This window comes from Symphalangus syndactylus, chromosome 9 (assembly GCF_028878055.3).
Source record: "Symphalangus syndactylus isolate Jambi chromosome 9, NHGRI_mSymSyn1-v2.1_pri, whole genome shotgun sequence".
NCBI classification, from domain to species: domain Eukaryota; kingdom Metazoa; phylum Chordata; class Mammalia; order Primates; family Hylobatidae; genus Symphalangus; species Symphalangus syndactylus.
In genome coordinates this window covers 108,454,839-108,481,702 of record NC_072431.2, presented here as the reverse complement: position 1 = coordinate 108,481,702, position 26,864 = coordinate 108,454,839, and the positions used below count along the sequence as shown (strand labels likewise).

General features: G+C 40.5%; 1 protein-coding gene across 27 annotated transcripts in view; it reads right to left on the bottom strand.

The window, feature by feature from the left end:
* Nucleotides 1-7,019: 7,019 nt before the first annotated feature.
* The window catches only part of RNF38 (ring finger protein 38), a 157,466-nt gene continuing 137,621 nt past the window's right edge, over nucleotides 7,020-26,864 (bottom strand). For all 27 annotated transcript variants that reach the window (XM_055293719.2, XM_055293720.2, XM_055293723.2 and 24 more), the window contains 6 exons: nucleotides 24,530-24,691; nucleotides 24,114-24,220; nucleotides 22,523-22,607; nucleotides 15,669-15,790; nucleotides 13,170-13,269; nucleotides 7,020-10,414 (listed from right to left, as the gene is read on the bottom strand). In XM_055293719.2, the coding sequence (XP_055149694.2) occupies nucleotides 10,352-10,414; nucleotides 13,170-13,269; nucleotides 15,669-15,790; nucleotides 22,523-22,607; nucleotides 24,114-24,220; nucleotides 24,530-24,691 (639 nt within the window). In that variant the 3' untranslated portion in view covers nucleotides 7,020-10,351. The remainder of the gene's footprint in view (nucleotides 10,415-13,169; nucleotides 13,270-15,668; nucleotides 15,791-22,522; nucleotides 22,608-24,113; nucleotides 24,221-24,529; nucleotides 24,692-26,864) is intronic.

Genomic DNA, 26,864 nt, shown 5'->3' with positions numbered 1-26,864 from the left:
TTGTGTAACCAAGCACGTAGATCAACAAATAAAAAATGACTGACAGCCCAGATGCCTCCTCATGCCCTGAGCTCCTATAGGTCACGACCGCCTGGCTAGGGTAATCACGATCATGTCTTCTCACATCACAGATCAATTCTGCTTGTTGATATATCTATGATTGGAACAATTTGTAAGAATATTCTCACAAGTATATTGAATAAGACACAAGAGTGTGTTCTTTTGGGTCCTATTCAATCATTAGCAAGATTTACCCATGTTGCTTGGTGTAGTTGGTTTTCTCTTTGCTGTATAAAAACCATTGTAAAGCTCAACCATAATTTATTATCAGTCCTATGGTCGATAAACATTTGGATTGTTTCCAGGGTTGGGCTTTTATCGCCTGCTATGAACATTATTGTACATGCCTTTTGGTGCCCATATGCATGCATTTTATTAGGAATATACCTAGAAGAAGAATGACTGGGTTATAGCGCAATGAACTTTAGTAGACAATGCCAACCAGTTTTCTAAATTGGTTGTTCCAATTTATATTACCATCAACAGCGGATGAGAATTTGTTTGCTTCACATCCTCACCAACATATGGTATTAATCTTTCTAATTATAGGTATTTTCTGGTGGGTATATGTCATCATACTTTTTAAAAGCAGCTTTATTAAGATGCAGTTCAATTATAGATAATTGCACCATACAACTGATCCACTTACTGTGTAGAATTCCGTGGCTTCCAGTATACTTGGAGTTGTCATCCATCACCACAATCAATTTTAGAACATTTTCATTACCCCCCAAAGAAATCTTATAGCCTTTCATTATAACCCTCAACTCCACTATCCCCTCAGCTCTAGTCTACCACTAATCTATTAATACTTTCTCTGTAGAGTTGCCAATTCTTAACATTTCATATAAACAGAATCATACAGGCCAGGCACGGTGGCTCACACCTGTAATCCCAGCACTTTGGGAGGCCGAGACAGGCGGATCACGAGGTCAGGAGATCGAGACCATCCTGGCTAACATGGTGAAACCTCGTCTCTACTAAAAATACAAAAAATTAGCCGGGCATGGTGGCAACGCCTGTAATCCCAGCTACTAGGGAGGCTGAGGCAGGAGAATGGCGTGAACCTGGGAGGCAGAGCTTGCAGTGAGCAGAGATTGCACCACTGCACTCCAGCCTGGGCGACAGAGCGAGACTCTGTCTCAAAAAAAAAAAATAATAATAAAAATAGAATCATACAATAAGTGGCCTTTTGTGTCTGGCTGCTTTCACTTAGCATGATGTCTTCAAGGTTCATTAGATTTTGATTCTCCATGTGGGACACAGGTTGTAGGCTTCCTATTTATTCCCTTTAAGCTCATCTATCTGATGATACATTTCATAGTGAATTTATCTTCATGGACCTACCAGGAAGCAGTGCTACTCTAAGTCAATCTGTGAGGGCATGACTGAGGTTTATCTTTGACTGCAGGAATGAGTGAGCTTTGTTAACATTTTCTAGGCCAAATTATTTTGGCCATCCTTTATGATGAGACATTCTGAAGTCTCAAGTTCATTTGTTGGAATAGATCCAAATGATTTATTGAGTTGAAACAAATCTGGCTCTTTATTTTTTGAGAGGGGTTTTTTGCTCTTGTTGCCCAGACTGGAGTGCAATGACACAATCTTGGTCATCACAACCTCCACCTCCCAGGCTCAAGTGATTCTCCTGCCTCAGCCTCCCGAGTAGCTGGGATTACAGGCATGTGCCACCACGCCTGGCTAATTTTGTATTTTTAGTAGAGAAGGGATTTCTCCGTGTTGGTCAGGCTGGTCTCAAACTCCCAACCTCAGGTGTGATCTGCCTGTCTCGGCCTCCCAAAATGCTGGGATTACAGGGATGAGCCACCGTGCCCGGCCTGAATTGGGCTTTTCTTTCAAGTATCCCTACAGCCAATCTTATTGCTGACATCTATGTGGAGGCATGGGAACTTCCACCCAGCTGAAGAAGATACACACGTGGGAGGTGACCATGTGAAGATAGAAGCAGAGATGGGAGTTATGTCTACAAGCCAAGATATGCCAAGGGTTGCTAGCAGCCATCAGAAGCTAGGAAAGGCATGGAATGAATTCTCCCCCAGAGCCACCAGAGAAAACCAACTCTGCCAACATCTTGACTTTTAACTTGTGGCCTCAACTATGAGAGAATAACTTTGCTTTAAGCCATCACATTTGTGGTAACTTGTTATGGCAGCACTAAGAAATGAATACACTAAAGACCTGATTTCAGAGCTGCCTGGCATAAGCTGGTGCTCAATAAAAGCTCGTGGAGCCGAGTTAGGTTGTGAATATTCCTCAGCAAGGACCTGGACCTCTGTGTGTGTGTGTTGAACAAGAGTAACTGAACGTGAGCTCTTTTTCCTGATTTGTTTCCCTAACTAAAATTTAGTAGCTTGGATCAGAGAGATGGTCCCAGTTTCCTGTAGATCTTCTGGAATTAGAGTAAATGTGACCTATTTTCCTCTTTAATGGCATCAAGCCTGGGGCATTCTGAGCGTGAATCACCATGGATAGTGACACATTTTTTATTGGCAAGGGGACCGGCCTTATTTTGGTAGATGAGTAGTTATTTTCCTCTGATTCAGCTTAAGTTTAGTACTAATGTCCAAAAGCAGAAAAGGAGAAAAAGAGCCAGTTAGGATGTCTGGATACCATACTGCTTACACTGACTACAGAAATGTCTATCATACTAGGATTAAGTTTGAACTATCAGAAATCCGCCTCAGCACATATTTGGAGATTTTTTGTTTGTTTAAAGACAGGGCCTCACTCTGTCATCCAGGCTGGAGTGCAGTGGCATGACCAGAACTCACTGCAGCCTCCACCTCCTGGGCTCAGGCAATTCTCCTGCCTCAGCCTCCCTAGTAGCCTGGACTACAGGTGTGCACCACCACGTCTGGCTTTTTTTTTTTTTTTTTTGTATTTTTTGTAGAGATGAGGTTTCGCCATGTTGACCAGCCTGGTCTCAAACTCCTGAGCTCAAGCCATCAGCCAGACTCAGCCTCTCAAAGTGCTGAGATTACAGGTGTGAGCCATCACACCCAACTGGAGAACTCTTCACCAGAAGATATACAATAACCACCTTATTTAGGCAGACTGCTAGGTGTGGCCCATTGGTTATTAACCAGTCACCATGTATTGTTCCCATGTGTAGATCAAGAACTAGACGTTTGAAGGGGATGTGGATTTCTTCTTCCTGAACAAGTCACTTCTATATAGTGGGAAAACATCCAAACTCTTTTTTTTTTTTTTTTTTTTTTTGAGAAGGAGTCTCGCTCTTTCACCCAGGCTGGAGTGCAGTGGCGCGATCTCGGCTCACTGCAGGCTCCGTTCCCCGGGGTTCACGCCATTCTCCTGCCTCAGCCTCCCGCGTAGCTGGGACTACAGGCGCCCACCACCTCGCCCGGCTAATTTTTTTGTATTTTTTAGTAGAGACGGGGTTTCACCGTGTTAGCCAGGATGGTCTCGATCTCCTGACCTCGTGATCCGCCCGCCTCGGCCTCCCAAAGTGCTGGGATTACAGGCGTGAGCCACCGCGCCCGGCCCATCCAAACTAATTCTACCACATATTTTCAGATTATAAGGTGACATTCAATATTCCTGGCTGTCACTATGTTTTTTCCTTTTCCTGTATTTCCTGCCAAATTAGGAGACAGAGATACATGAAAAGGTCAAGAGTATGTGTGCTGTAGAGTATCTCAAGAAGAATCCACTCCATCTCAAAGTGGGGCTCAAGTTTCCTACCCCCAATTCTTTGGAATGCTAAATTTTATGAGGATCAAATTATATATATATATTTTTGAGACAGAGTCTCACTCTGTTGCCCAGACTGGAGTGCAGTGACATGATCTTGGCTCACTGCAACCTCTGCCTCCTGGGTTCAAGTGATTCTCCTGCCTCAGCCTCCCGAGTAGCTGGGATTACAGTAGGCATCTGCTACCTCGCCCGGCATTTTTTTTTTTTTTGAGATGGAGTCTCGCTGGGTCACCAGGCTGGAGTGCAGTGGTACGATCTCAGTTCACTGCAACCTCTACCTCCTGGGTTCAAATGATTCTCCTGCCTCAGCCTCCCAAGTAGCTGGGACTACAGACATGCGCCACCACACCCAGCAAATTTTTCTATTTTTAGTAGAGACAGGGTTTCACCATGTTGGCCAGGATGGTCTCGATCTCTTGACCTCATGATCTGCCTGCCTTGGCCTCCCAAAGTGTTGGGATTACAGGTGTGAGCCACCATGCCCGGCCTTTTTTTTTTTTTTTTTGTATTTTTAGTAGAGATGGGGTTTCACCATGTTGGCTAGGCTGGTCTTGAACTCCTGGCCTCAAGTGATCCATCCACCTTGGCCTCCAAAGTGCTGGGATTACAGAAAGGAGCCACTGTGCCTGGCCCAATTATTTTAAATAGCTGTGAATTCAAGCAAATATATCTGAAGATTTACTGACAAACAAGGAGCTTTGTTCTTGAATCTATGGCAGCTTCAGAGAAATTAAGACTGCTTTAAAAATGAGTATTTTCTAATGTAGCAACAAAAGTTACATTCAACTATACATAGAATAAAATGTTTTAAAATCATACTGTAGTTTAAGGCATACAATAATAGAAAGTCATCTTGGATATCACGAGTAATGTTCAATTCTTTAGAAACCAGGTAACTTTGCATAGTTCTGGTCTAGATCTATGTCGTCTACCTTGGCCACTATGCACATGTGGCTCCTGAGCATTTGAAATGTGGCTGGTCCGAATTGAGATGCATCGTCAGTGTAACATACACACTGGATTTCAAAGACTTGGTATGAGAAAATATAAAGTATCTTAACATTACAGTAGAAATATTTTGGCATATTGGACTGAATATTAAAAATAATTTCAACTGTTTTCTTTTTAATGTGGCTACTAACAAAATTTAAAATCATGTGGCTAATTACACTTTATTGAACGGCCTTGTTCATCCAGTTCATTAAAGTGTACAAGAGAGCTAAACATTGGCTGTGATGTGACCCCATTCCTAAGAATCTTATCCTCCTGGCCGGGTGCGGTGGCTCACGCCTGTAATCCCAGCACTTTGGGAGGCTGAGGCGGGTGAATCACCTGAGGTCAGGAGTTTGAGACCAGGCTGGCCAACATGGCAAAACCCCGTCTTTACTAAAAATACAAAAGTTAGATGGGTTTCGTGGCACATGCCTTTAATCCCAGCTACTCGGGAGGCTGAAGCAGGAGAATCACTTGAACCCAGGAGACAGAAGTTGCCGTGAGCTGAGATCACGTCACTGCACTCTAGCCTGGGGGACAGAGCAGGGGAAAAAGACAAAACAAAAAACACCACTCTTTTCTAGGCAATGACTCAGGCTGCCACTACCCAAGCAGACGAAGAGAGCTGGCTTTTATGTATGCTTCTGCATGGAAAGGCCACATAGCCCATGCTTACAGGCCCTTGGCCAGAACCATGCCCCTCCATGACTTAAGTAGGGTGACTTGGGATAGTGCATGGGTACTTAGCAGTAAATGCCTCTGTCATAAGACATGGCATTAGGTTTTGGGTTTCTTGAAACATTCAAAGTTAAACACAAGTACTCTTCTACGTATGTTGGAAAAAGGAGGGAATAAAATCAGGATGTGGTCACTTCTGTCAGATGAGTACTGGAGCCAGTCAAGAGGGTAAAATCTTAATTAATACAGCCTATATATATTGTTTTTATTTCCTTCCTTTTTTAGTCAAAGAAAACTATTAAACATGTGGAAAATGACAAGCAGAAGCTCCTCTTTCCATATTATGTTGACAGTAAGTTGTATATAAACTGTAGCTAATGTGGACAAATCTAACTAGTTGTCTATTGCAGTCTTGTAGAAAGAACTCTAGTTGAATTCTAGTTACCTACGTGTATCTTTTTTTTTCCCCCCTTCCCAAGATGGAGTCTTGCTGTCACCCAGGCTGGAGTACAGTGGCATGACCTTGGCTCACTGCAACCTACACCTCCCTGGTTCAAGCGATTCTCCTGCCTCAGCCTCCCAAGTAGCTGGGATTACAGACATGTGCCACCATGCCTGGCTAATTTTTGTATTTTTAGTGAGACAGGGTTTCACCAGGTTGGCCGGGCTGGTCTTGAACTCCTGACCTCATGATCCGCCCAACTCAGCCTCCCAAAGTGCTGGGATTACAGGTGTGAGCCACCACACCCAGCCTTTTTTTTATTTTTCCTGAAGAGACAGGGTCTTCTTGCTATTGCCCAGGATGGAGCGCAGTGGCACAAATATAGCTCACTGTAACCTCAAATTCCTGGGCTCAAGTGATCCTCCAACCTCAGACTTCCAAGTAGCTGGGACTATAGGTGTGCGCCACCAGGCCCAGCTAATTTTTAAAACATTTTTGTACAGATGGGGGTCTCGTTATGTTGCCAGGCTCTACTTACGTATCTCTACTGTTCAATATGCATATACCACGTTTGGCTATACTTTCTGCTATCTTCTTGGCCTTTATAAAAATATAAATATGGCCGGGCGCGGTGGCTCACGCCTGTAATCCCAGCACTTTGGGAGGGTGAGGTGGGTGGATCGCGAGGTCAGGAGTTCAAGACCAGCCTGGCCAAGATGGTGAAACCCCGTCTCTACTAAAAATACAAAAATTAGCTGGGCATGGTGGCGGGATACCAGCTACTTGGGAGACTGAGGCAGGAGACTCGCTTGAACCAGGGCTGCAGAGGTTAGTGAGCCGAGATTGAGCCACTGCACCCCAGCGTGGGTGACAGAGTGAGACTCTGTCTCAAAAAAAAAAAAAAAAAAAAAATTATATATCTATAAATAGGTACCATATGTTACAATGCTAGTTACTTTTGCATTTCTAAGTTGTTTACGCAAATGCAGAAATACAGAATCTAGCAGCCAGTAATTCAACCCAGCTCTATCTTCCTGCTGCTCTCTCCCCATCCCCATGCATATACAACCCTTCCCCATCCCTAACACAATGACATGAAACACAACAGATGTTTTAAGTGTACATCATACATTTATTACCAACAACCCTCTCAACTCCAAAATTGGGCACAGGGATTAAAAATAAAAATTCATTGCACTACTTAGTAAAGCATTACTAGTAACTTTCATAAAAAATGTACAAACTTTGTTAAAAATTTATCAAGCCTTCAAATGATTTGGTTACAGATATTTATAATACATACATTTAAAACTATGTTAACTGATACAATGGAATATGATTTGAGAAAATGACTCAGCAAATGATTCCAAAAAACACCCGTGAGCTTTCACAATCTGAAACGGCAAAATGAGGTAACCAAATGTACCAACAGGGGGACAAACAGCTTTCTAATGAAAAGGCCCAAAGATATCTGTGAAAAATATTTTCACAAGTGAGTCCGTAAATCTCATTCAAAATTATTCTAAGAGGCCCAAATTTAAGAATCTTAACAAATCACATTTCAGATAGTATATAAAATCTAAATATGCTTTCACATTTTCCAGATTTTGCTCAAAAAATTAAGGACAGAAAATCCTAATATGAGATCTTGATACCTGGAGGCCTTATTTTTTTGAGGAGTGGGGGTTAAAAAAACACCAAAGATGACAATTCATGCCAAAAAACAAACAAGAACCCACAAAAAACCCACAGCTGAGTTAAGATGGTAAAGCCAATATTATTTTAGGAGGAAAGTGGACGAAGGCCAACAAACCAACATCTGCCTGCTATCTGGTGCATCACCCAAGGTGACTGGCTGGGCACAAACTGTTCTCTTTTGCTAGCCACAAAGTTGCTCACTGCGGCAAGCCTGAGCTGGTCAGAACACCTGTGCGTGTGTTCCTGATACACACTAACCACAACAAGCAAGTCTGCACACACCTCCATGAGCCCCATGCAAAGACAAGACATTCCCAAAGATCATTCACAAGAGTGCAACAACGAAATTCAAGATTTTACCAAAACAGACCCTGCTGCCTCCTAAATTGCCAACTGCCTCTCAAAAATTTACAGAAAAAAGGACATTATAAGAATTCATAGAGGGAGGCAAGAAAAAGCTGCTACTCCTAGTCATTAGTACAATGTGCTGTGTTAATTAGGTACCTCTATATAAATTAGAAAAAGTGCTTTACTTGCATGCTTCAATAAAATGAATACTGAGTGTAGTAGTGTTGTTAGATCTGTACAGATATAAATTTTTTGCAGCTATATAAAAGTGTATAAGATGGGCTTTTGCCATTTTAAACATGATTTTTTTTCATTAAAAAAGATTAAACTATATGTGATCTGTATGTAGCTGATTATTATGCCAAGAATTTTGGTCTTTAACACACTTTTTATTCATCAGGAACAGGTGAGGGATATCCTAATGATTTAAAAGTAACATGTGCATTAACCATGTGCATTTTTACCACTGTTTATAAGTATTTCTGATGCACTGACAACCTAGGGGCAAACAGAGTATGCAAAACCCTACTTGTAGGACTAGATAGAGGCAACAGTGTCTCGAAAAGGACAAAATTGTGCTTCTGTGAATTGACTTTACTTAACTCTAGGCTGTGATGAGCTTATAGACACTTCAAGGGAGGGCAAGCAGCATGGCAGTAACAAGTAGTTAACACTGAGTGGAAAACTGACACAGAGCCAACTGAAAGTTGAGTGGGGCTGGCAGCAAGTTATCAGAGTCCTGACTGGAATAATGCAGCTTGTGCTATTGCAAACAAAGCAATTACATCAACTGCAGGAAGAGGCAGACAATGTTGAATACACTAAAAGAATGAGAAAGTAATTTAAACATTGCTGGAAAAATGACTTTAAAGTGAATTATGCTCAAAGAACTCACTAAAAAAAACCCCATACAGCTATGTATTAGATCAACTAAATGAAGGTCAATTCCTGTTTAACAGCATTATTTTTTTATACAAAAATCAAATCTTCATTTATACTGCAAGTATTCTGGACACCTGTTGTATCAAACTTTTCTCAAACAAAAATTAAAAGGAAAAGCAATAAAACATCAAAACAAATCAGGTCTAAGGAACATGAGCTGTAACAGCACTTGATCCATCCTGAAACAAGGGTTTCGATGAGAAGCACATGTGATGAAGGAAGAACTAGACAACTTTCAGAATTGGAGTCTGGCAAGTGAATTAATATGAACAGAAATACAGTTTTCTTAAAACAATTGAGTTGCCCACAGGAGCTTGAACACAGAACACACATCAGAAGTCAAGCTGAATTAACAGGTTTTGTTCTGGTGGAAGTCAACAAGGTGAGACTTCATGGGACTAGTGGTCTTCTTAGAAATATATTAATCAAATATCTTCAGAATAGACTACAAATCTAAACATTAAAAAAAATCACAGGTACTTTCTGTAAGAAACTTACTGGAAATGTAAAGGAAAAAAAAGTATCAACATTCAAATCATTGATTGAAATGCTAATATTGCTAACTGATTATATATGATATTGCACCTTCTTTTTGGAAACAGCAAGTTGGAGATTTAAAAATTTCCACAACAGAATCAAAAAAATCACGTTCATGGAGTGAGAATTTGTTACACTTTTTTTTTTTTCTTAGGTGACCCACTTAGGACCACCAATAAAGAGAAGGTGACAGCTGCCTGAAGCAAAGGAAGAAGGCTTTTCTCATTCCATTCACTGGGAGGGAAGGGGATGGAGTATTCAATGCTTGTAATTGATGCACCCTCAGCAATCAGTGTGCAACAGCAAACACAAGGGGAAAAAAACCAGTGTACAGTACTAGTGCTGTTTAAATAACACACCAGATTATACATTGCAGCATAATTAAAACTACACACACATTCTTGGTACATGCTGGTATATAGGATCTCATACACACGTTAGCTACCATGCCCTCACACAAGTAGTTGCACACTCTCACACAGATACACTTATCACCAACAGTCATACGCTGCATTCATTTCCACTCACAGTTTCTGAAGGCTCTATATAAGGTAGATTGCTATATCATCTGTAGCTACCACTTTTTATAAAAGCACATGCTAAAAGATCACGTCCACTGTAATCTTGCAGCAACACTCGGAATGATCACACAAAAACCAGGGAATGTTAGTGCACACACAAAATTAAGCTAAAGAAAAAGTCTTTGGAGTTCCAATCACACGGTTAGTATAACAATCCCATAACTGTGAAGACTAATTGTAAGCTTTTATAGTTGATTAAGTCACACAGTGCAAAGAAAGGTCCATTGACCCTTTTGGTAAAGGGAGGGCTGGAAGCCACACAGATTAAGTTCAATGGATAGTCCGTATATACATGTGATGAGGAACACCCAAACTAAATTTGTGCTTCTTAGGTTGGTCATTCTGAATCCCGATGCACTTCTGAAGCATCAGCTCGGCAAATTGGGCAAGTACGATTTGCCTACAAAACAAAAGGGAAAACTTGTTTAAATTGTGACATATACAATGACACACATTCAAAGCAATGGAACTACTTTTACTTCCCACAGTTTTTACATTCTTTCTTCCTCTGAAGAGGTACAAAGCAATTTTTGTCTTTTTTTAACCCACAAACCTCCGAATTAGTCCAGGAATTTTTTCTTTTTTTTGAGACGGAGTCTTGCTCTGTCACCCAGGCTGGAGTGCAGTGGCGCAACCTCGGCTCACTGCAAGCTCCGCCTCCCGGGTTCACGCCATTCTCCTGCCTCAGCCTCTCCGAGTAGCTGGGACTACAGGCGCCCGCCACCATGCCCGGCTAATTTTTTGTATTTTTAGTAGAGATGGGGTTTCACCGTGGTCTCGATCTCCTGACCTCGTGATCCGCCCGCCTCGGCCTCCCAAAGTGCTGGGATTACAAGCGTGAGCCACCGCGCCCGGCCGGAATTTTTTTTTTGAGATGGAGTTTCGCTCTCGTTGCCCAGGCTGGAGTGCAATGGCACGATCTCAACTCACTGCAACCACCACCTCCTGGGTTCAAGCGATTCTCCTGTCTCAGCCTCCCGAGCAGCTGAGATTACAGGTGCCCACCACCATGCCTGGCTGATGTTTGTATTTTAGTAGAGACGGGGTTTCACCATGTTGGTCAGGCTGGTCTCAAACTCCTGACCTCGGGTGATTCCACCCACCATGGCCTCCCAAAGTGCTGGGATTACAGGCGTGAGCCACCGCACCTGGCCGCCATGAATGATTTTTAGTAGGTCTGTTAAAATATATAAACAAGATTACTATTCGCCATTTTGGACCAAGTTAACAACTGACATTAAAGTAAAAGCTTGGTTAGTCTTTTTTTTTCCCCCTTTTTTGAGACAGAGTTAAACCCTGTTGCCCACAGGAGTGCAGTGGCATGACTACAGCTCACTACAGACTTGAACTCCTGGGCCTAAGTGATCCTCCTGCTTCAGCTTCCTGAAAACCTAGGATTAACAGGTGTGTGCCACCACACCCAGCCAATTTAAAAGACGGGTTTCACTAAGTTGCCCAGGCTGGTCTCAAACTGCCGGCCTCAAATGATCCTCCTGCCTTTGCCTCCCAAAATGTTGGGATTACATGCCTGAGTCACCATTCCTGGCCCCTTGGCTATTCTTAATGAAGACACAGAAAACATTTAGTGGTACCGAGGAAAGCTTGATTGTAAAATAGGTGACTGACACTATACTGATAGCTCTACTTACTCACCTGTTCCCTGGCTACTAAATTTGCTTTCTCCATTTCAACAAATGGGACCATAATTTGTGGAGTTACTAATGCCAGAAACATAAGCATCACCTGCTCTCCTACTTCCTACAACCCATTATTCAGCACATAATCTTATTTCTGCATTATAGTAATTCTCAAATCAGTCCCTCTTTTCATCTAGTTGCCACTATCCATCCTCTGGCCCACCATGTCTTTATTCTATCTCCCTGTCTCTCAGAAATTACCTCTTTTATTCCATCCTCCAACAGTGGCCAGAAATCCTTCTAAAACACAGTCTGTTATATCCTTCCCAAATGCCTTCAGGATCACACCTAAACTCCTTTACGCTTCAGAGTGACTTCACAACAAGCCGGTCATTGATTTTATCTCTGAACACCTTTTCTTTTCCCACTCTTCCTCACATTCCAACTATCAGCCACATGGAACTTGTGGTTTTCTGATTCTCTGTCTGCACGTGTCAGGGATTTACACATATAATGCTTTCCTTTTAAAATAATTTAAGACTCTTTGTCTTCAGGATTGAGTTTGGGCTAAGCTAGATACTCTGGAACTGTGCTCCCTCAGAACTGACTTTAACTCTATCTTCCTCACCAAATTGTAAGGTTATCTAGTTTTATCCAAACCGGAACACTTAATTTAAAAAATAACATAAATTTGACTATATAATAATTTTCTTTATAGTCATGGAGCCACTGCACCCAGCCTATTAAAATTCTTTTACTGTATCACATTTTTATTCTACTGTTACAATTTGAGACTATGAAACTATGAAGAGTAAAAAAGCAGCTTTTGTAAACTTTTTTTTTAAAACATTAAGTAGCCAGGTGCAGTATATAATCCCAACACTTTGGGAGGCTGAGGTGGGAGGATTGCTTGTGCCCAAGAGTTCAAGACCAGTCTGGGCAACACAGTGACACCCTGTCTCGCTTGAGCCTGGGATGTCAAGGCTACACTGAGCCATGACTGTACCACTGCACTCCAGACTGGGTCCCTGTTTCAAAAAATATATATAAAAAAAGAGGCCCCTGCAATAATTTCACCCTGTCATAGCCACTCTTAAGATTGGTGTCCTTTGTGCTTTTGTTCATATATACAAAGGAGAAAATGGTCAGAATTAAATAAAAACACTAGATGTATTTTTCTCCATGCAAACCTCTGACAATAGAGCTATAATTAGGTAGCCTTCTAAACTCTCAAACTGTGGCCTAGCAAGTTCGGGCCTTGTCCCTATATACCATGAAAAAGGACATACTGATTGTCAAGAGGTCATCCATTTTGGGTTTTGTATAGTCACTCCTATGTTGTTGACTGCAGTTAATTTTTACTGGCCTTTTCTCCTCATTTGCAGAGATCATACTGAAAGCTGTGTTTCCATTTTGTCTTCCTTCCTGTCCACTGAGCTACGAACTTACGCTAATTAACCTGTGGTCAATAAAATAGAAAATTCAATGTCATTTCCTTTAAAGATGTCATCACTTTACCTTAAGCCATTTGTCAACACACTTGGCATGGAACTCGTGGTTACAGGGTAAGACTCTAAGCAGCTGCCTTGACTCAAAATCACACATGCATACTACACACCTAAAAAAAGCAAAAAGATCATTTCACCACAAAACCAGATGGTTTTCTATTGTTACAACTATTGAAACCTACAAGATAATTTATTCTGTTATCAAAATGTCACTTAAACAAAATTATCAACCAATACCCTGAAAAAATTGTGATGTTAAGACAGTAAGAGTTTTGCTTTGCTGACAGATTAGCAAGAAGATTTCCAGTTAACATCAAGTCAATCTTAATACCAAAGATTCTATACTATTTAAAAAAAAAATGGTATTGGAACAACTGGATGTCCACATACAAAAGAATAAAGGTGGACCCCTACCCTCATACCATATATAAAACCTGACTCAAATGGATCAAAAACTTCAGTGTTAAGAGCTGAACTATTAACCTCTTGGAAGAAAACACAGTAAATCTTCATGACCTTGGATTAGACAATGGTTTCTTGGAGATGACATTAAAAAGCACAAGAATTAACAACAAAAAAAGAAATGCAGTTGTTCTTCAGTATTTGGGGGGATTGATTTCTAGGACCCGCAATGGATACCAAAATCTGCAGATGTTCAAATCCTTTATATACAATGGTATAGTATTTGTGACCTATGCACACCCTCCTACTTTAAAATCATCACTGTAATACCTAATACAATGTAAGTGCTATGTAAATAGTTGTTATACTGTATTGTTCTTTATTTGTACTATGTATTGCTCTATTGTTATTTTCTATTTTTATTTTTTCCTGAATATTTTCAATCTTTGGTTGGTTGAATACAGAGGGCTGAGTGTAGGCTGAAATAAACCAAAATCAAAATTTAAACATTTTGTGCTTCAAAGGACATCACTGAAAAACTCAACAATCCACAGAATGGCAAAATATTTTTTTACACTTTTTATTATTCTGTTCCTCAGAGATCCCTGTTCTGAGGGAAGACATTTTTGAAGATAATTTATCTGGTGAGATCTATAATATGTACAGAACTTCTACAATTCAATAATACAAAGACAAACCAATTTATGGAAAACGAAGCAAGGGTCAGAATAGACATTTCTGAAAAGAGGGTACACAAATGGCTGGCAGCACACGAAAAGACACTCAAGGTCATTAGCCATCAGGGAAATGCAAATCAAATCTGCAGGAAATATCACTTCACAACCACTAGACTGGCTATAATAATAAAAAAAAAAATAGACAATATAGAGTGATTCAAAGCCATTATTTAGCCTTGGCATTATTCAATGTCCAAAGCAGAAACCCAAATGTCCATCCACTGATGAAAAAAAAAATATGATCTATACAATGGAATATTATTTGGCCATAAAAAGAAACGACTTACTAGTAAAAGCTACAATATATAGAAAAAGTTATGCTAAGTGAAAGATGCTAGACACAAAAAGACCATATATTATATGACCCCATTTATGTGTAATCTATACAGACACAGTGTAGACTGGGGATGGGGAGGAGGCACCAAGGTGAGGTAGAAATATGACGAGTGTTGCTAGTGGGTGACGGGTTTCGTTTTAGGGTGATGCAACGGGTCTAAATTTGATTGTGGTGATAGTTACACAGCTCTATAGGAAAAACCACTGAATTGTACTTTTTAAATTATTATTTTTTTTTGAGATGGAGTCTTGCTCTGTCACCCAGGCTGGAATGCAGTGGTGTGATCTCGGCTCACTGCAACCTCCGCCTCCTGGGCTCAAGCAATTCTCCCTGCCTCAGCCTTTCGAGTAGCTGGAATTACAGGAGCCTGCCACCATGTCCAGCTAATTTTTGTATTTTTAGTAGAGACAGGGTTTTGCCATGTTGGCCAGGCTGGTCTCAAGCTCCTGACCATAGGTGATCCACTCACCTCAGCCTCCCAAAGTGCTGGGATTACATGTGTGAGCCACTGCGCCCGGCCTGAATTGTACATTTTAAATGAGTGGAATTTTATGGTATGTAAATTATATATCAATAAAGCTATTTTTAAAAGATCCCATACTATGCAGAAATTTTAGGTAAGAACCTCAAACTTTATGTGCATGAATTTTCAATCTTGTGTGAAAACAAACATTCTAGAATGTGAATTAGAAACAAAATTGCTAAGCAACATAAAAATCCAAAACAGCCCTAACAAAACTTTCTAAGATGACAGAAATGTTCTACATCCATACCACCCAACACAGCAGCCATTAGCTAGTACGACTAAGACATTTAATTTTTAATTTAATTAGCTCTACATTGACTTATTGGACAAGCATTGGTTTAGACTATGAAATAGAGATAACTTTATCAAAGTTATCTCTGACTCTTAAGCATTTTCTTTTAATTTTTTATTTCCTCTCCCAACTTTTACCTTAATGACTCTTAAGCTTTTATTTCATAAAGGTAGAAAAGGAAATTTAGCAGAATGATGTCAGAAAAATTTACTTACAAAGTCTGTTCTGACTGGTGGTTGTTAGGATTGAACCGGTAAGAAGGAAGTTGTTCAATATCTGCTTTAGTCAGTCCACGAGGCTTTGCCTCTCCCAGTCGCTCTGCCAGGTTTAACAGGGCCTGCAGCGGTAAAAGACAACATATTTTCATCTATCTTTACATTTGGCATTCCGATACTTTTTTTTTTTTAAGAGGTGGAGTCCTGCTGTGTTGCCCAGGTTAGAGTATAGTGGCTGTTCACAGGCGTGATCATTGTGCACTGAGGCCTCAAACTCCTGACCTCATGCAATACTCTTGCCTCAGCCTTCTGAGTATCTGGAACTACAATTGCATACCACCGCAGCCCTATTAAAATAATTTTTTAAATGTTTCTTATGAAAAAATCTAAACACATACAAAAGTAGAAAAGTAATGTTAATGAACCTTGATCTTTCCATTATGCAGGTCAGTAGTCCATGGCTAATCTTTTACCTATTACCATCTATCCTAAACCTCACATTATTTTAAAACAAAACTGAAAGATGGTATTATTTCATTCATATCAAGTGCATCTGTAAAACAAAGTTAGTAACTTTGACCCTGTGAGCTGGATAATTCTTTGTTGTGGGGGCTGGCCTGGGGACTACAGGATGTTTTGCAGCATTCCTGGCCTCCCTCTACTCTCAGTGCCAGTAACACCCCCTAGCTGTAACAACCAAAAATGTTTCCACACATTCCCAAATATCCCCTAGGGGACAAACTGTCCCCAGGTTGAGAATCGCTGCTCTAAAAAGATAGACTTTTTAGAATATAACCACAATGACATCATCACACCTAAAATATTAACACTAATTCTTTAACATCAAATGACCAATTAACGTTCAAACGTCTTTGTTTTCAATTCAAAACTTTAAAAAGTAGTTTGTCCAAATCAGGATCCAAACAAATCCGTAACTTACCATGGCCTAATATGTCTCAAGACTCATTTTCACTCTTAAATCTGAAGAAACCAGCTTAATGAGCTGTAGAAATTCCCAGTTTGAAATTTGCTAAATGAACTTCCCATCCCTGACCCACTGGGTTTAACAAATCCCTTGTCCCCTTGTCCTATAAATAGGTAGATGTGAATACTTTTACCATAAGACCCATCATGTCTACTGGTTATGTTAGCAGCCAATCATGGAATACTGTCTAGATCCATTAATTCATTAAGAATGGCAAAACGGTAATATTCTAATTTTATCATTCATTTATTAGAATGCCTCATATTAAATACTCAGAATAATTTAGGTAGAATAGGATAAATGAGACCCCCTAATTTCTTTTATGAAGTATCCACCATCAACTCATGAACTTTAATATATCTGATGTGTTTCAATATTGTAATTACTATGCCTTTTTTTTTTTTTTTTGAGTCAGAGTCTTGCTTCATCCTCCAAGCTGGAGTGCAATGGCATGATCTCGGTTAACTGCAACCTCTGCCTCCCAGGTTCAGGCGGTTCTCCGGCCTCCTCCTCCTGAGTAGCTGCCCAGCTAATTTTTTGTATTTTTTATTTTTTAGTAGAGAAAGGGTTTTGCCATGTTGACCAGGCTGGGCTTAAACTCCTGACCTCAAGTGATCCACCCGCCTTGGCCTCTCAAAGTACTGGGACTATAGGAGTGAGCCACTGTGCCCAGCCAATTCTTATGCTTATCGATTTTACACCAGTGCCTCCTCCTTTCCTTAATGACTCTAGTAACTCACTTGTTTTATCCCACAATTAGTCTGCCTTTTGTGGACTGCTTTTCTCCATTTTCCAGGTTGCCCCAGGGTTAACAGAATGGGTAACAAATAATGATAGATGAGAGAAACAGAAATAACTTCCCCAAATGTCAATAGTTAATGTGGTAATAACTGTGTGTGTTTTATTATGATACCACAACTTTGCTTCTGTGTCAACATTAGATAATTGCGTCATCTAAATAATTTGTTCCCCTTTCACTAGCTCCCCAGCCCTTCTAAATGCTGGAATAGAAAGTAAATTGCCAGGCCACACATGGTGGCTCAAGCCTGTAATCCCAGCACTTTGGGAGGCTAAGGCAGGCAGATCACTTGAGGTCAGGAGTTTGAGACCCACCTGGTCAACACGGTGAAACCCCGTCTCTACTAAAATTACAAAAAAATTAGCCAGGCATGGTGGCGTGCACCTGTAATCTCAGCTACTTGGAAGGCTGAGGGAGGAGAATCACTTGAACCTGGGAGGCAGAGGTTGCAGTGAGCCGAGACTGTGCCACTGCACTCCAAGCCTGGGCGACAAAGCAAGACTCTATCTCAAAAAAAAAAAAAAAAAAAAAAAAAAGTAAATTGCCAAATTGATGGTGATCACAATATATAAAATTTAGATACAATTTATGATATCATTGATAATGATCTTTTATATCTCTTAGTACACAAAGGTCAACAAATACAATTTGTGACAAAATGTGTTAAGTTCTGGCCGGGCACGGTGGCTCACGCTTGTAATCCCAGCACTTTGGGAGGCTGACGCGGGCAGATCACGAGGTCAGATCGAGACCACGGTGAAACCCCGTCTCTACTAAAAATACAAAAAAATTAGCCAGGCGTGGTGGTGGGCGCCTGTAGTCCCAGCTACTCAGAGAGGCTGAGGCAGGAGAATGGCGTGAACCCGGGAGGCGGAGCTTGCAGTGAGCCAAGATCGTGCCACTGCACTCCAGCCTGGGTGACAGAGCAAGTCTCAAAAAAAAAAAAAAAAAAAAGTCCTTACAGTATAAAGACTACACAGGCATACTTCACTTCACTGCACTTTGCTTTACTGCATGCCACAGGTACTACCTTTTCAAAACAAAAACAAAAAATTGAAGGTGTGTAGCCACCCCATGTTGAGCAAATCTATTAATTCAATTTTTCCAACAGTCATGTAGTCATTTCATATCTTGGTGTCACATTTTGGTAATTCTCACAGCATTTCAAACTTTTTCATATCTGCTATAATGATCTCTGATCTTTGACATTACTATTGCACTTGTTTTGTGGTACCACAAACTGCACTTGTATAAGACAGAAAACTTAATTGATAAATGTTGGGTATTCTGACTACTCCACTGAACAACTGGCTATTCGCCCATCTCTCCCCCTCTCCTGGGGTATTCCTAGTCTCTGGGACACAATAATATTGAACTTATGACAATTAATAACCCCACAATGGCCTCTAATTGTTCAACTGAAAGGAAGAGTCACATGTGTCTCACTTTAAAAACTAGAAATGATTAGGCCGGGCACGGTGGCTCACACCTGTAATCCCAGCACTTTGGGAGGCTGAGCAGGTGGATCATGAGATCGGGAAATCAAGACCATCCTGGCTAACACAGCGAAACCCCATCTCTACTAAAAATACAAAAAATGAGCCGGGCATGGTGGCCGGTGCCTGTAGTCCCACCTACTGGGGAGGCTGAGGCAGGAGAATGGCGTGAACCCAGGAGACGGAGCTTGCAGTGAGCCAAGACTGTGCCACGGCACTCCAGCCTGGGCAACAGAGACTCCGTCTCAAAAAAACAAAACAAAAACTAGAAATGATTAAGCTTAGTAAGAAAGGCATATCAAAGCCGAGACAGGCCAAAATGTAGGCCTCTTGCGCCAAACCAGTAACCATGTTCTAAAGGCAAAGGCAAAGTTCCACCAATAGAAAAAGTGCCATTCTCACTGGGCACAGTGGCTCACACCTGTAATCCCAACACTTGGACTAGCCTTGGATGGCAAAACCTTATCTCTGAAAGAAAAAAAAAAAAAATCCACAAAAATTAGCCAAGTATGGTGGCATGCATCTACTGTCCCAGCTACTTAGGAGGCTGAGGTGGGAGAATCGGTTGAGCCTGGGAGGTTGAGGCTGTACTGAGCTGAGATCGTGGCAATACACTCCAGCCTGGGTGACAGAGTAAGACCCTGTCTCAAACAAAACCAACCAAACAAACAAAAAAACAGAAAAGTCACTCCAGTGAATGCACGAATAAGAAAGCAAAGCAGCCATATTGCTGATATGGAGAAAGTCTGAGTGATATGGATAGAAAATCCAACCAGCCACAACATTCCCTTTACCCAAAGCCTAATCCAGAACAAGGTCCTTTAATTCTATCAATCTTGAGAGAGGTGAGGAAGCTGCAGAAGAAAACTTGGAAGCTAGCAGAGGCTGGTTCATCAAGTTTAAGGAAAGAAGCCATCTTTATAACAACAAAGTGCAAGGTGATGCTGGAAATGCTGATATAGAAGCTGTAGCAAGTTACTCAGAAGCTCTAAGATCACTGATGAAAGTGAATACACTAAACAATAGATTTTCAATGTAGATGGAACAGCCCTATATTGGAAGAGGATGCCATCTAAGATTTTCATAGCTAGAAAGAAAAGGTGGCAATGCCTGGCTTCAAAGAACAGGCTGACTCTTTTTGGGGGGCTAACACAGCTGGTGACTGTAGGCTGAAGCCAATAATCATCTGCCATTCTGTGGGCCCTTAAGAAATTATGCTAAATCTACACTGCCCAATAATAAAGCCTGGATGACAAAACGTCTGTTTACAGTACGATTTATGGAATATTTTAAGACAACTTTTGAGACTTGTTCAAGAAAAAAAGATTCCTTTCAAAATATTACTGCTCAAGTGCTCTGATGAAGATGTACAAAGAGATGACTGTTGTTTTCCTGTCTGCTAACACAACATTCACTCGGCAGCCCATGGAATAAAGGATTCTCTTTTCTCTACATTCTTGCCAATACTCACTTTTTGATAACAGCCATCCTAACAGGTGTGAAGTGATATTTTATTGTGGTTTTGATTTACATTTCCCTGATTGCAACGTTGAGCACCTTTTCATATACCTGGTTGGACATTTTGTGTCTTCTTTGAGAAATGTCTATTCAGGTCTTCCACCCATTTTTTTTAAATTGGGTTATTCATTTTTTTTTGCTACTTTGTATAAGTTCTTTGTATATTTTAAATATTAACCTCTTATCAGATGTTTTTCATATTTTCTCCCAACCTGTAGTCTGCCTTTCATTTTGCTGTTTCTTTCTTTTGCGGTACAGAAGCCTTTTAGTTCAATGTAGTCTTAGTTATTTATTTTAGCTTTTGTTGCCTATGCTTGTGGTGTGATGGCCAAAAAACCAATGCCATAGCCAATATCGAGGAGCTTTTCCTGTTTTCTTTCAGCACTTTTATCATTTCAGGTATTAAGTTTAGGTCTTTAATCTATTTTGAGTTAACTTTCATGTATGGTGTAAAGGTCCAGTTTCATTCTTTTGCAGGTGGGTATCCAGTTTTCCCATTTCTTTTTTCTTTTTCAGACAAGAGTCTCGCTCTGTCACTCAGCCTGGAGTGCAATGGTGTGATCTTGGCTCAATGCAGCCTCCACCTCCCGAGTAGCTGGGATTACAGGCACCTGCCACCACGCCTGGCTAATTTTAGTATTTTTATAGAAATGGGGTTTCACCATGTTGGCCAGGCTGGCCTCGAACTCCTGACCTCAGGTGATTTGCCTGCCTTGGCCTCCCAAAGTGCTGGGATTACAGGGTGAGCCACTGCGCTCAGCCTCCCAACACCATTTCTTAAAGAGGCTATCCTTTCCCCATTGTGTCTTCTTGGTGGCCTTGTCAAAAATTGGTTGACTGTTGTATTCCTTTCTATTCACAGTTCCTAAAGTTCAGAACATGCATGGTTTTATAATTTATTGCCTGACCTATTACAACATCTAAATAGGTTTCCTTGTCACCATTTTCTAATCACTCCCATCAATGACTTCACAGTAGTGGCAGAGTTTGGACTCTTAACAAGTACTGATGCCATAAAGCACCAAAAACATTTAGTGGCTCCTTCCTCCCCCACAATATTCAAAATTATGTCCATTCTGTAGCAAGCACTGAAGGACAACCAATTGACTTTTCAATCAACTGCCGATTTTCTCCCTTTTACGTTAACCACAGACCGTCTGTTGATTCTCAAGAATGTCTAGCCCTTCTCTGCCTAAATCTTTTTTTTTTTTTTTTTTTTTGAGACGGAGTCTTGCTCTGTCACCCAGGCTGGAGTGCAGTGGCGCAATCTCGGCTCACTGCAAGCTCCGCCTCCCGGGTTCACGCCATTCTCCTGCCTCAGCCTCTCCGAGTAGCTGGGACTACAGGCGCCCGCCACCACGCCCGGCTAATTTTTTGTATTTTTAGTAGAGACGGGGTTTCACCGTGGTCTCGATCTCCTGACCTCGTGATCCGCCCGCCTCAGCCTCCCAAAGTGCTGGGATTACAAGCGTGAGCCACCGCGCCCGGCCTCTGCCTAAATCTTAAAGATGAAAAGCTTGTACATTATTTAAGATCTAGCTCAAACATTTTGGCTTCCACAAAATCTTTTCAGCATGCCTAATCAAAATTCACTGTTTTCTCATTTGCATTCTCATTGGAATTGTACGTAATTCTAATAGAGCACCAATCTACATACCTATTATCATAGCTATGTGGTAGTACATATTCAAATATCCTTAAAGATGTTAAAACATTTTTATGACATGTTTGTATCTTGAAATGCAGTGTATAATTTTAATAAATGTTTAGATCAAGCTTGTTGAACACATGGCTTGCATGTGGCCCAGGATGGCTCTGAATGTGGCCCAACACAAATTTATAAACTTTCACAAAATGAGATGTATTTTTTGCAATTTTTAAAAGGTTATTGGCTACTATTAGTGTTAGTGTATCTTATGTGTGGCCCAACACAGTAATTCTTCCAATGTGGCCCAGGAAGCCAAAAGATTGGACGCCTGTGGTTTAAAGAGTTAAGTAGAATAATACTTTCATGCACACAATACTCCCCAAATTAATTCACAATTCATCTACTAACCTCGTAATTTTCTACTTCTCCATCTTCTACATCTAATTCAAAGCTGAAAGTTGGGCCCACTGCAGGTGGCACTGGAAGCATTGATCTGCAGTGAAAACAATCACACTAGCATTGATATGTTAGTACATTAAATCAATGAACAGGACAGGGAGGACAGAGGCCAGTGCTATAAGGATGAAGAATGGTCAGTGTTAATCTGACAAATCTAACAAAACATATGCAAGAACTGTACAACAAAAACTACAAATATATTGCTAGGATAACTTAAAGGTGAATAAACAGAAATACACCACATAAGACTCAGTATCATTAAGATGTCACTTTCTCCTTAAAATAATCTATAAATTCCATGCAATACCTACCAAGATTGCAGCAAGCACTTAAGTAAAAACTCACAAGCTGATTTAAAAATTTATAAGGAAATGCAAAAAACCTTAAACTAAAACATTTTAAGAACAAAATTGGGAGACATACTATATCTGACATTAAGATAGAAAAATAAATACAGAAAATGGGGGGAGAGAGGAAGGAAGGAAGGAAAAACTACGACCACAGTGTGGTAACATAAGCACGTGGCCTTCTGGTATAAAAACTGTATTTCCTAGCATTCCTAGAAAGTAATTATAGACAGGTGACTAAGTTCTGGCCAATGTGATACAGAGGCAGGGGTTATACGTGCAACTTCTGGGACAAATCCTCGAGAGGAGCAGGTAGGCAGAGGAATCTATTTTTATTTTTGCTAGGTGGAATGTCATATGACTAGAGCCTGAGAGGCCACCTTAGATCTTGCACAGGAAGCCATTAACATTGTTCATAGTCACAGGGCTAACAAATCATCGTTGAGCTGCCTACTTCTAGACTTTATTACGTGAGACAGAAATAAAGAATTACCAGCAGGGCGCGGTGGCTCACACCTGTAATCCCAGCACTTTGGGAGGGTAAGATGGGCGGATCACCTGAGGTCAGGAGTTCGTGACCAGCCTGGCCACATGGCGAAACCCTGTCTCTACTAAAAGTACAAAAATTAGCTGGGCATGGTGGTGCACGCCTGTAATCCCAGCTACTTGGGAGGCTGAGGCAGGAAAATCACTGGAACCTGGGAGGCAGAGCTTGCAGTGAGCCGAGGTGGCACCACTGCACTCCAGCACAGGCGACAGAGCGAGACTCCGTCTCAAATAAAAAAAAAAACAACAAAAAAAAAACCTACCCATGGGAATTTCTGTTACAGACCAACTTAATCCAAATAGAGTAGTTCTAAGACATAGAAATAAATAATTTTTCTCCTTTCCCCCTAAGAAAAACAGCACTAAAAGCTGAATAATCAAGACTGGTGTTATCAGTTGTAAAAGAGGCAAAAAATCTTAACCTTTTCTGCTTCTTGATTTGTTAAACCTATTTTTTGGCTCACAGATTTCTTCCTTCCCCACTTCTCCTATGTTACTGTTCTTTCTTTCAGCCTTAACTGGCTCCTCCCACCCCACCCTTTAACATTAAGACAAATAACTAACACACCGAAAGCTACAGACCACAAAGGAAAGAGAATCTCAAGAGTTTCAAAATTCAGAAATCATTAAGATAAGAAAGAACTTACAACACATATGGCAGTAAGCTGGGATGATAAGGGGGAGGTGGTATTGGCTGCTGGGATCGGTATCTACTACGTCCTGTGAGCCTCCGAGGCATAAATGGAGGATAAGGCTGCAGGGGGAAAAATGTTAAGATTTAGAATCACTCTACATTTACAAATAATCTGTCAAATAAAGTATCTAATTAAAAAAAGACAAACAGTAAAGTTCTTTATTGTTCAAGGTTTTAATATTCCTTAAATACTAACTTACTAATGGATGCAGCAACCATACACTCAGGTGTATTTCTAAATATAACTTTCCAACTGAATGCTGTCGAGAATACATATAATTCTAAATATGGTGAATTATACTAAAACATAACTCAGAACAAGTAAGTTGCCAAAGCAAGTAATTAACATAGTACTCTATGAAAACTTACTACTCCAAAGGACACCTCCTGATGCAAAGGATCATGTGTTAAGAACTGCAAGGGAGCTGATGGAGGTAATGTTGGGGGGTGGGCTGATGGAGGGTAAGTAAAACCTCCTACTGGAAGATGTTCTCCTAAAAGTTCCACTTCATTTTCTATCCTTTGCAGAGGCTGAGGAGGAGAGAAAAAGAAAAAAAAAAAAAAAATATATATATATATATATATATACACACACACACACACACACACACACACACACACTCTTCCTGTGTTTAGATAGATTATGCTTTATAATAATCACATATTTAAAATCCCAAAATGTCTCTAAGGCCATGTATCTCTTGATGTTCACATGAATCTAAAATTCATAAAAGTAAACATATAGACTACAGTAAAATCTTCCTAACTTTGATTTCAACAAGGTTTAAAACATGTTATTAAACATTTCCATTATCCTCTATTTATTTTACTATTTGAACCTTCTCTTAAAATGAGAAGGCAAAAAGTCATCGAATAAGCCAATTATAGGAAAATTAAAATTACTTTTTCAGTCATAGCACCCTAACCTAAAGGATTTTCAGACACTTAACCTTTCACAGATGAAACAAAACAGGATGTGCATTTATAAATCAGAAACAGGGCTAAATGAGATATGGTACAGAGGCATTATGCTGTGCAGAAAGATTATGGGCTTCTGGACATTAGAATCTTGGTACTGTCACCAATCAGCCATGTTAACTTTCAGATAAATTACTTAATCTGAACCTCAGTATTGTCATCTATAAAACTGGCATGTTCACAGCCTACTTCAAAACTGTGTAGTTAACACTGAAGCAATGTAGTGCTATGCAAAGCACACAGAAGATATGTATTTTTTTTTTTGAAATAACAGCTCGGCTGGGGGCGGTGGCTCACGCCTATAATCCCAGCACTTTGGGAGGCCGAGGCCAGTGGATCACCTGAAGTCAGGAGTTTGAGACGAGCCTGGCCAACACTGTAAAACCCTGTCTCTATTAAAAATACAAAAATTGGCTGGTCGTGGTGGTGGACGCCTGTAATCCCAGCTACTGGGAAGGCTGAGGCAGGAGAATTGCTTGAACCTGGGAGGCAGAGGTTGCAGTGAGCCCAGATCGCCCAGATCACACCATTGCACTCTGGCCTGGGCAACAAGAGGGAGACTCTGTCTCAAACAAAAACAAAAGCCACAAGAAAACAAAGAACAGTTCATTGAGATATAACTGACATATGATAAAAGGAATTCAACTGAATGGATTTTTGGTTTATTAACAGTTATGTAACCATCACCACTATCTAATTCCAGAACATTTTCATCAGCCCCAAAAGAAACTCTATACCCATTATCAGTCAATCCCCATTTCCCCAAGCCATTAGCTTTCCATTATTTGTTTATGTATTTATTTTTTGAGACAGAGTCTTGCTCTTCTTGCCCAGGCTGGAGTGCAGTGGTGCCATCTTGGCTCACTGCAACCTCTGCCTTCCAGGTTCAAGCAATTCTCCTGCCTCAGCCTCCTGAGTAGCTGGGACTAGGGGCGCCCACCACCACACCTGGCTAATTTTTTGTATTTTTAGTAGATTTTAGTAGAGACAGGGTTTCACCATGTTAGCCAGGATGGTCTCGACCTCCTGACTTTGTATCCACCGTGCACGGCCCAGCTTTCCATTTTTATGTATTTGCTTATTCTACACGTTTCATGTAAATGGAATCAGTTCATTTAAATAGCAAGAAGCTATGTCTACCTTCTCTGCTTAGCATAATGCTTTCAAGGCTCATCTGTTTCGCAGACTTTATCAATGCTTCACTCCTTTTTATGGGTATTACATTGCATGGATATACCACTCTTTCGTCACCCATTTATCAGCTGATGGACATTGGGATTGTCCACTCTTTGACTATTAGGAATAGTGCTATTACTACATTTGTGTACACATTTTCATGCTGATGTTTTCAACTGAATTCTCTTAGGCACATTTATTTTTAAATGCTAGTCTGACTTCTTCCCTTAGTTACAGAATAGCAACATGTTATTCAAATATAAGTAAATACTAAGCTTTAATTTGGAAGCCTATGCACGCTTGAGAGAAATCACAATTGCTTATACTATGACAACACTAGTGAAAACAAAGTCTTGATATGGCTATGTGACTGGACCTTTAAAAGAATTCCAGATTTAGATACAAATGATAGCTGAATTTTGCTTTAGCCTTGAATTCCCAGATACTGGAAACTGAGAAGGAGAACATCCTGGCACAAATCCTATCCTATTTCCAAGAAAAGACTCTCTTGCAGAAGCAATTCTACCTCTTCTGATGAGCCAAACTTGTG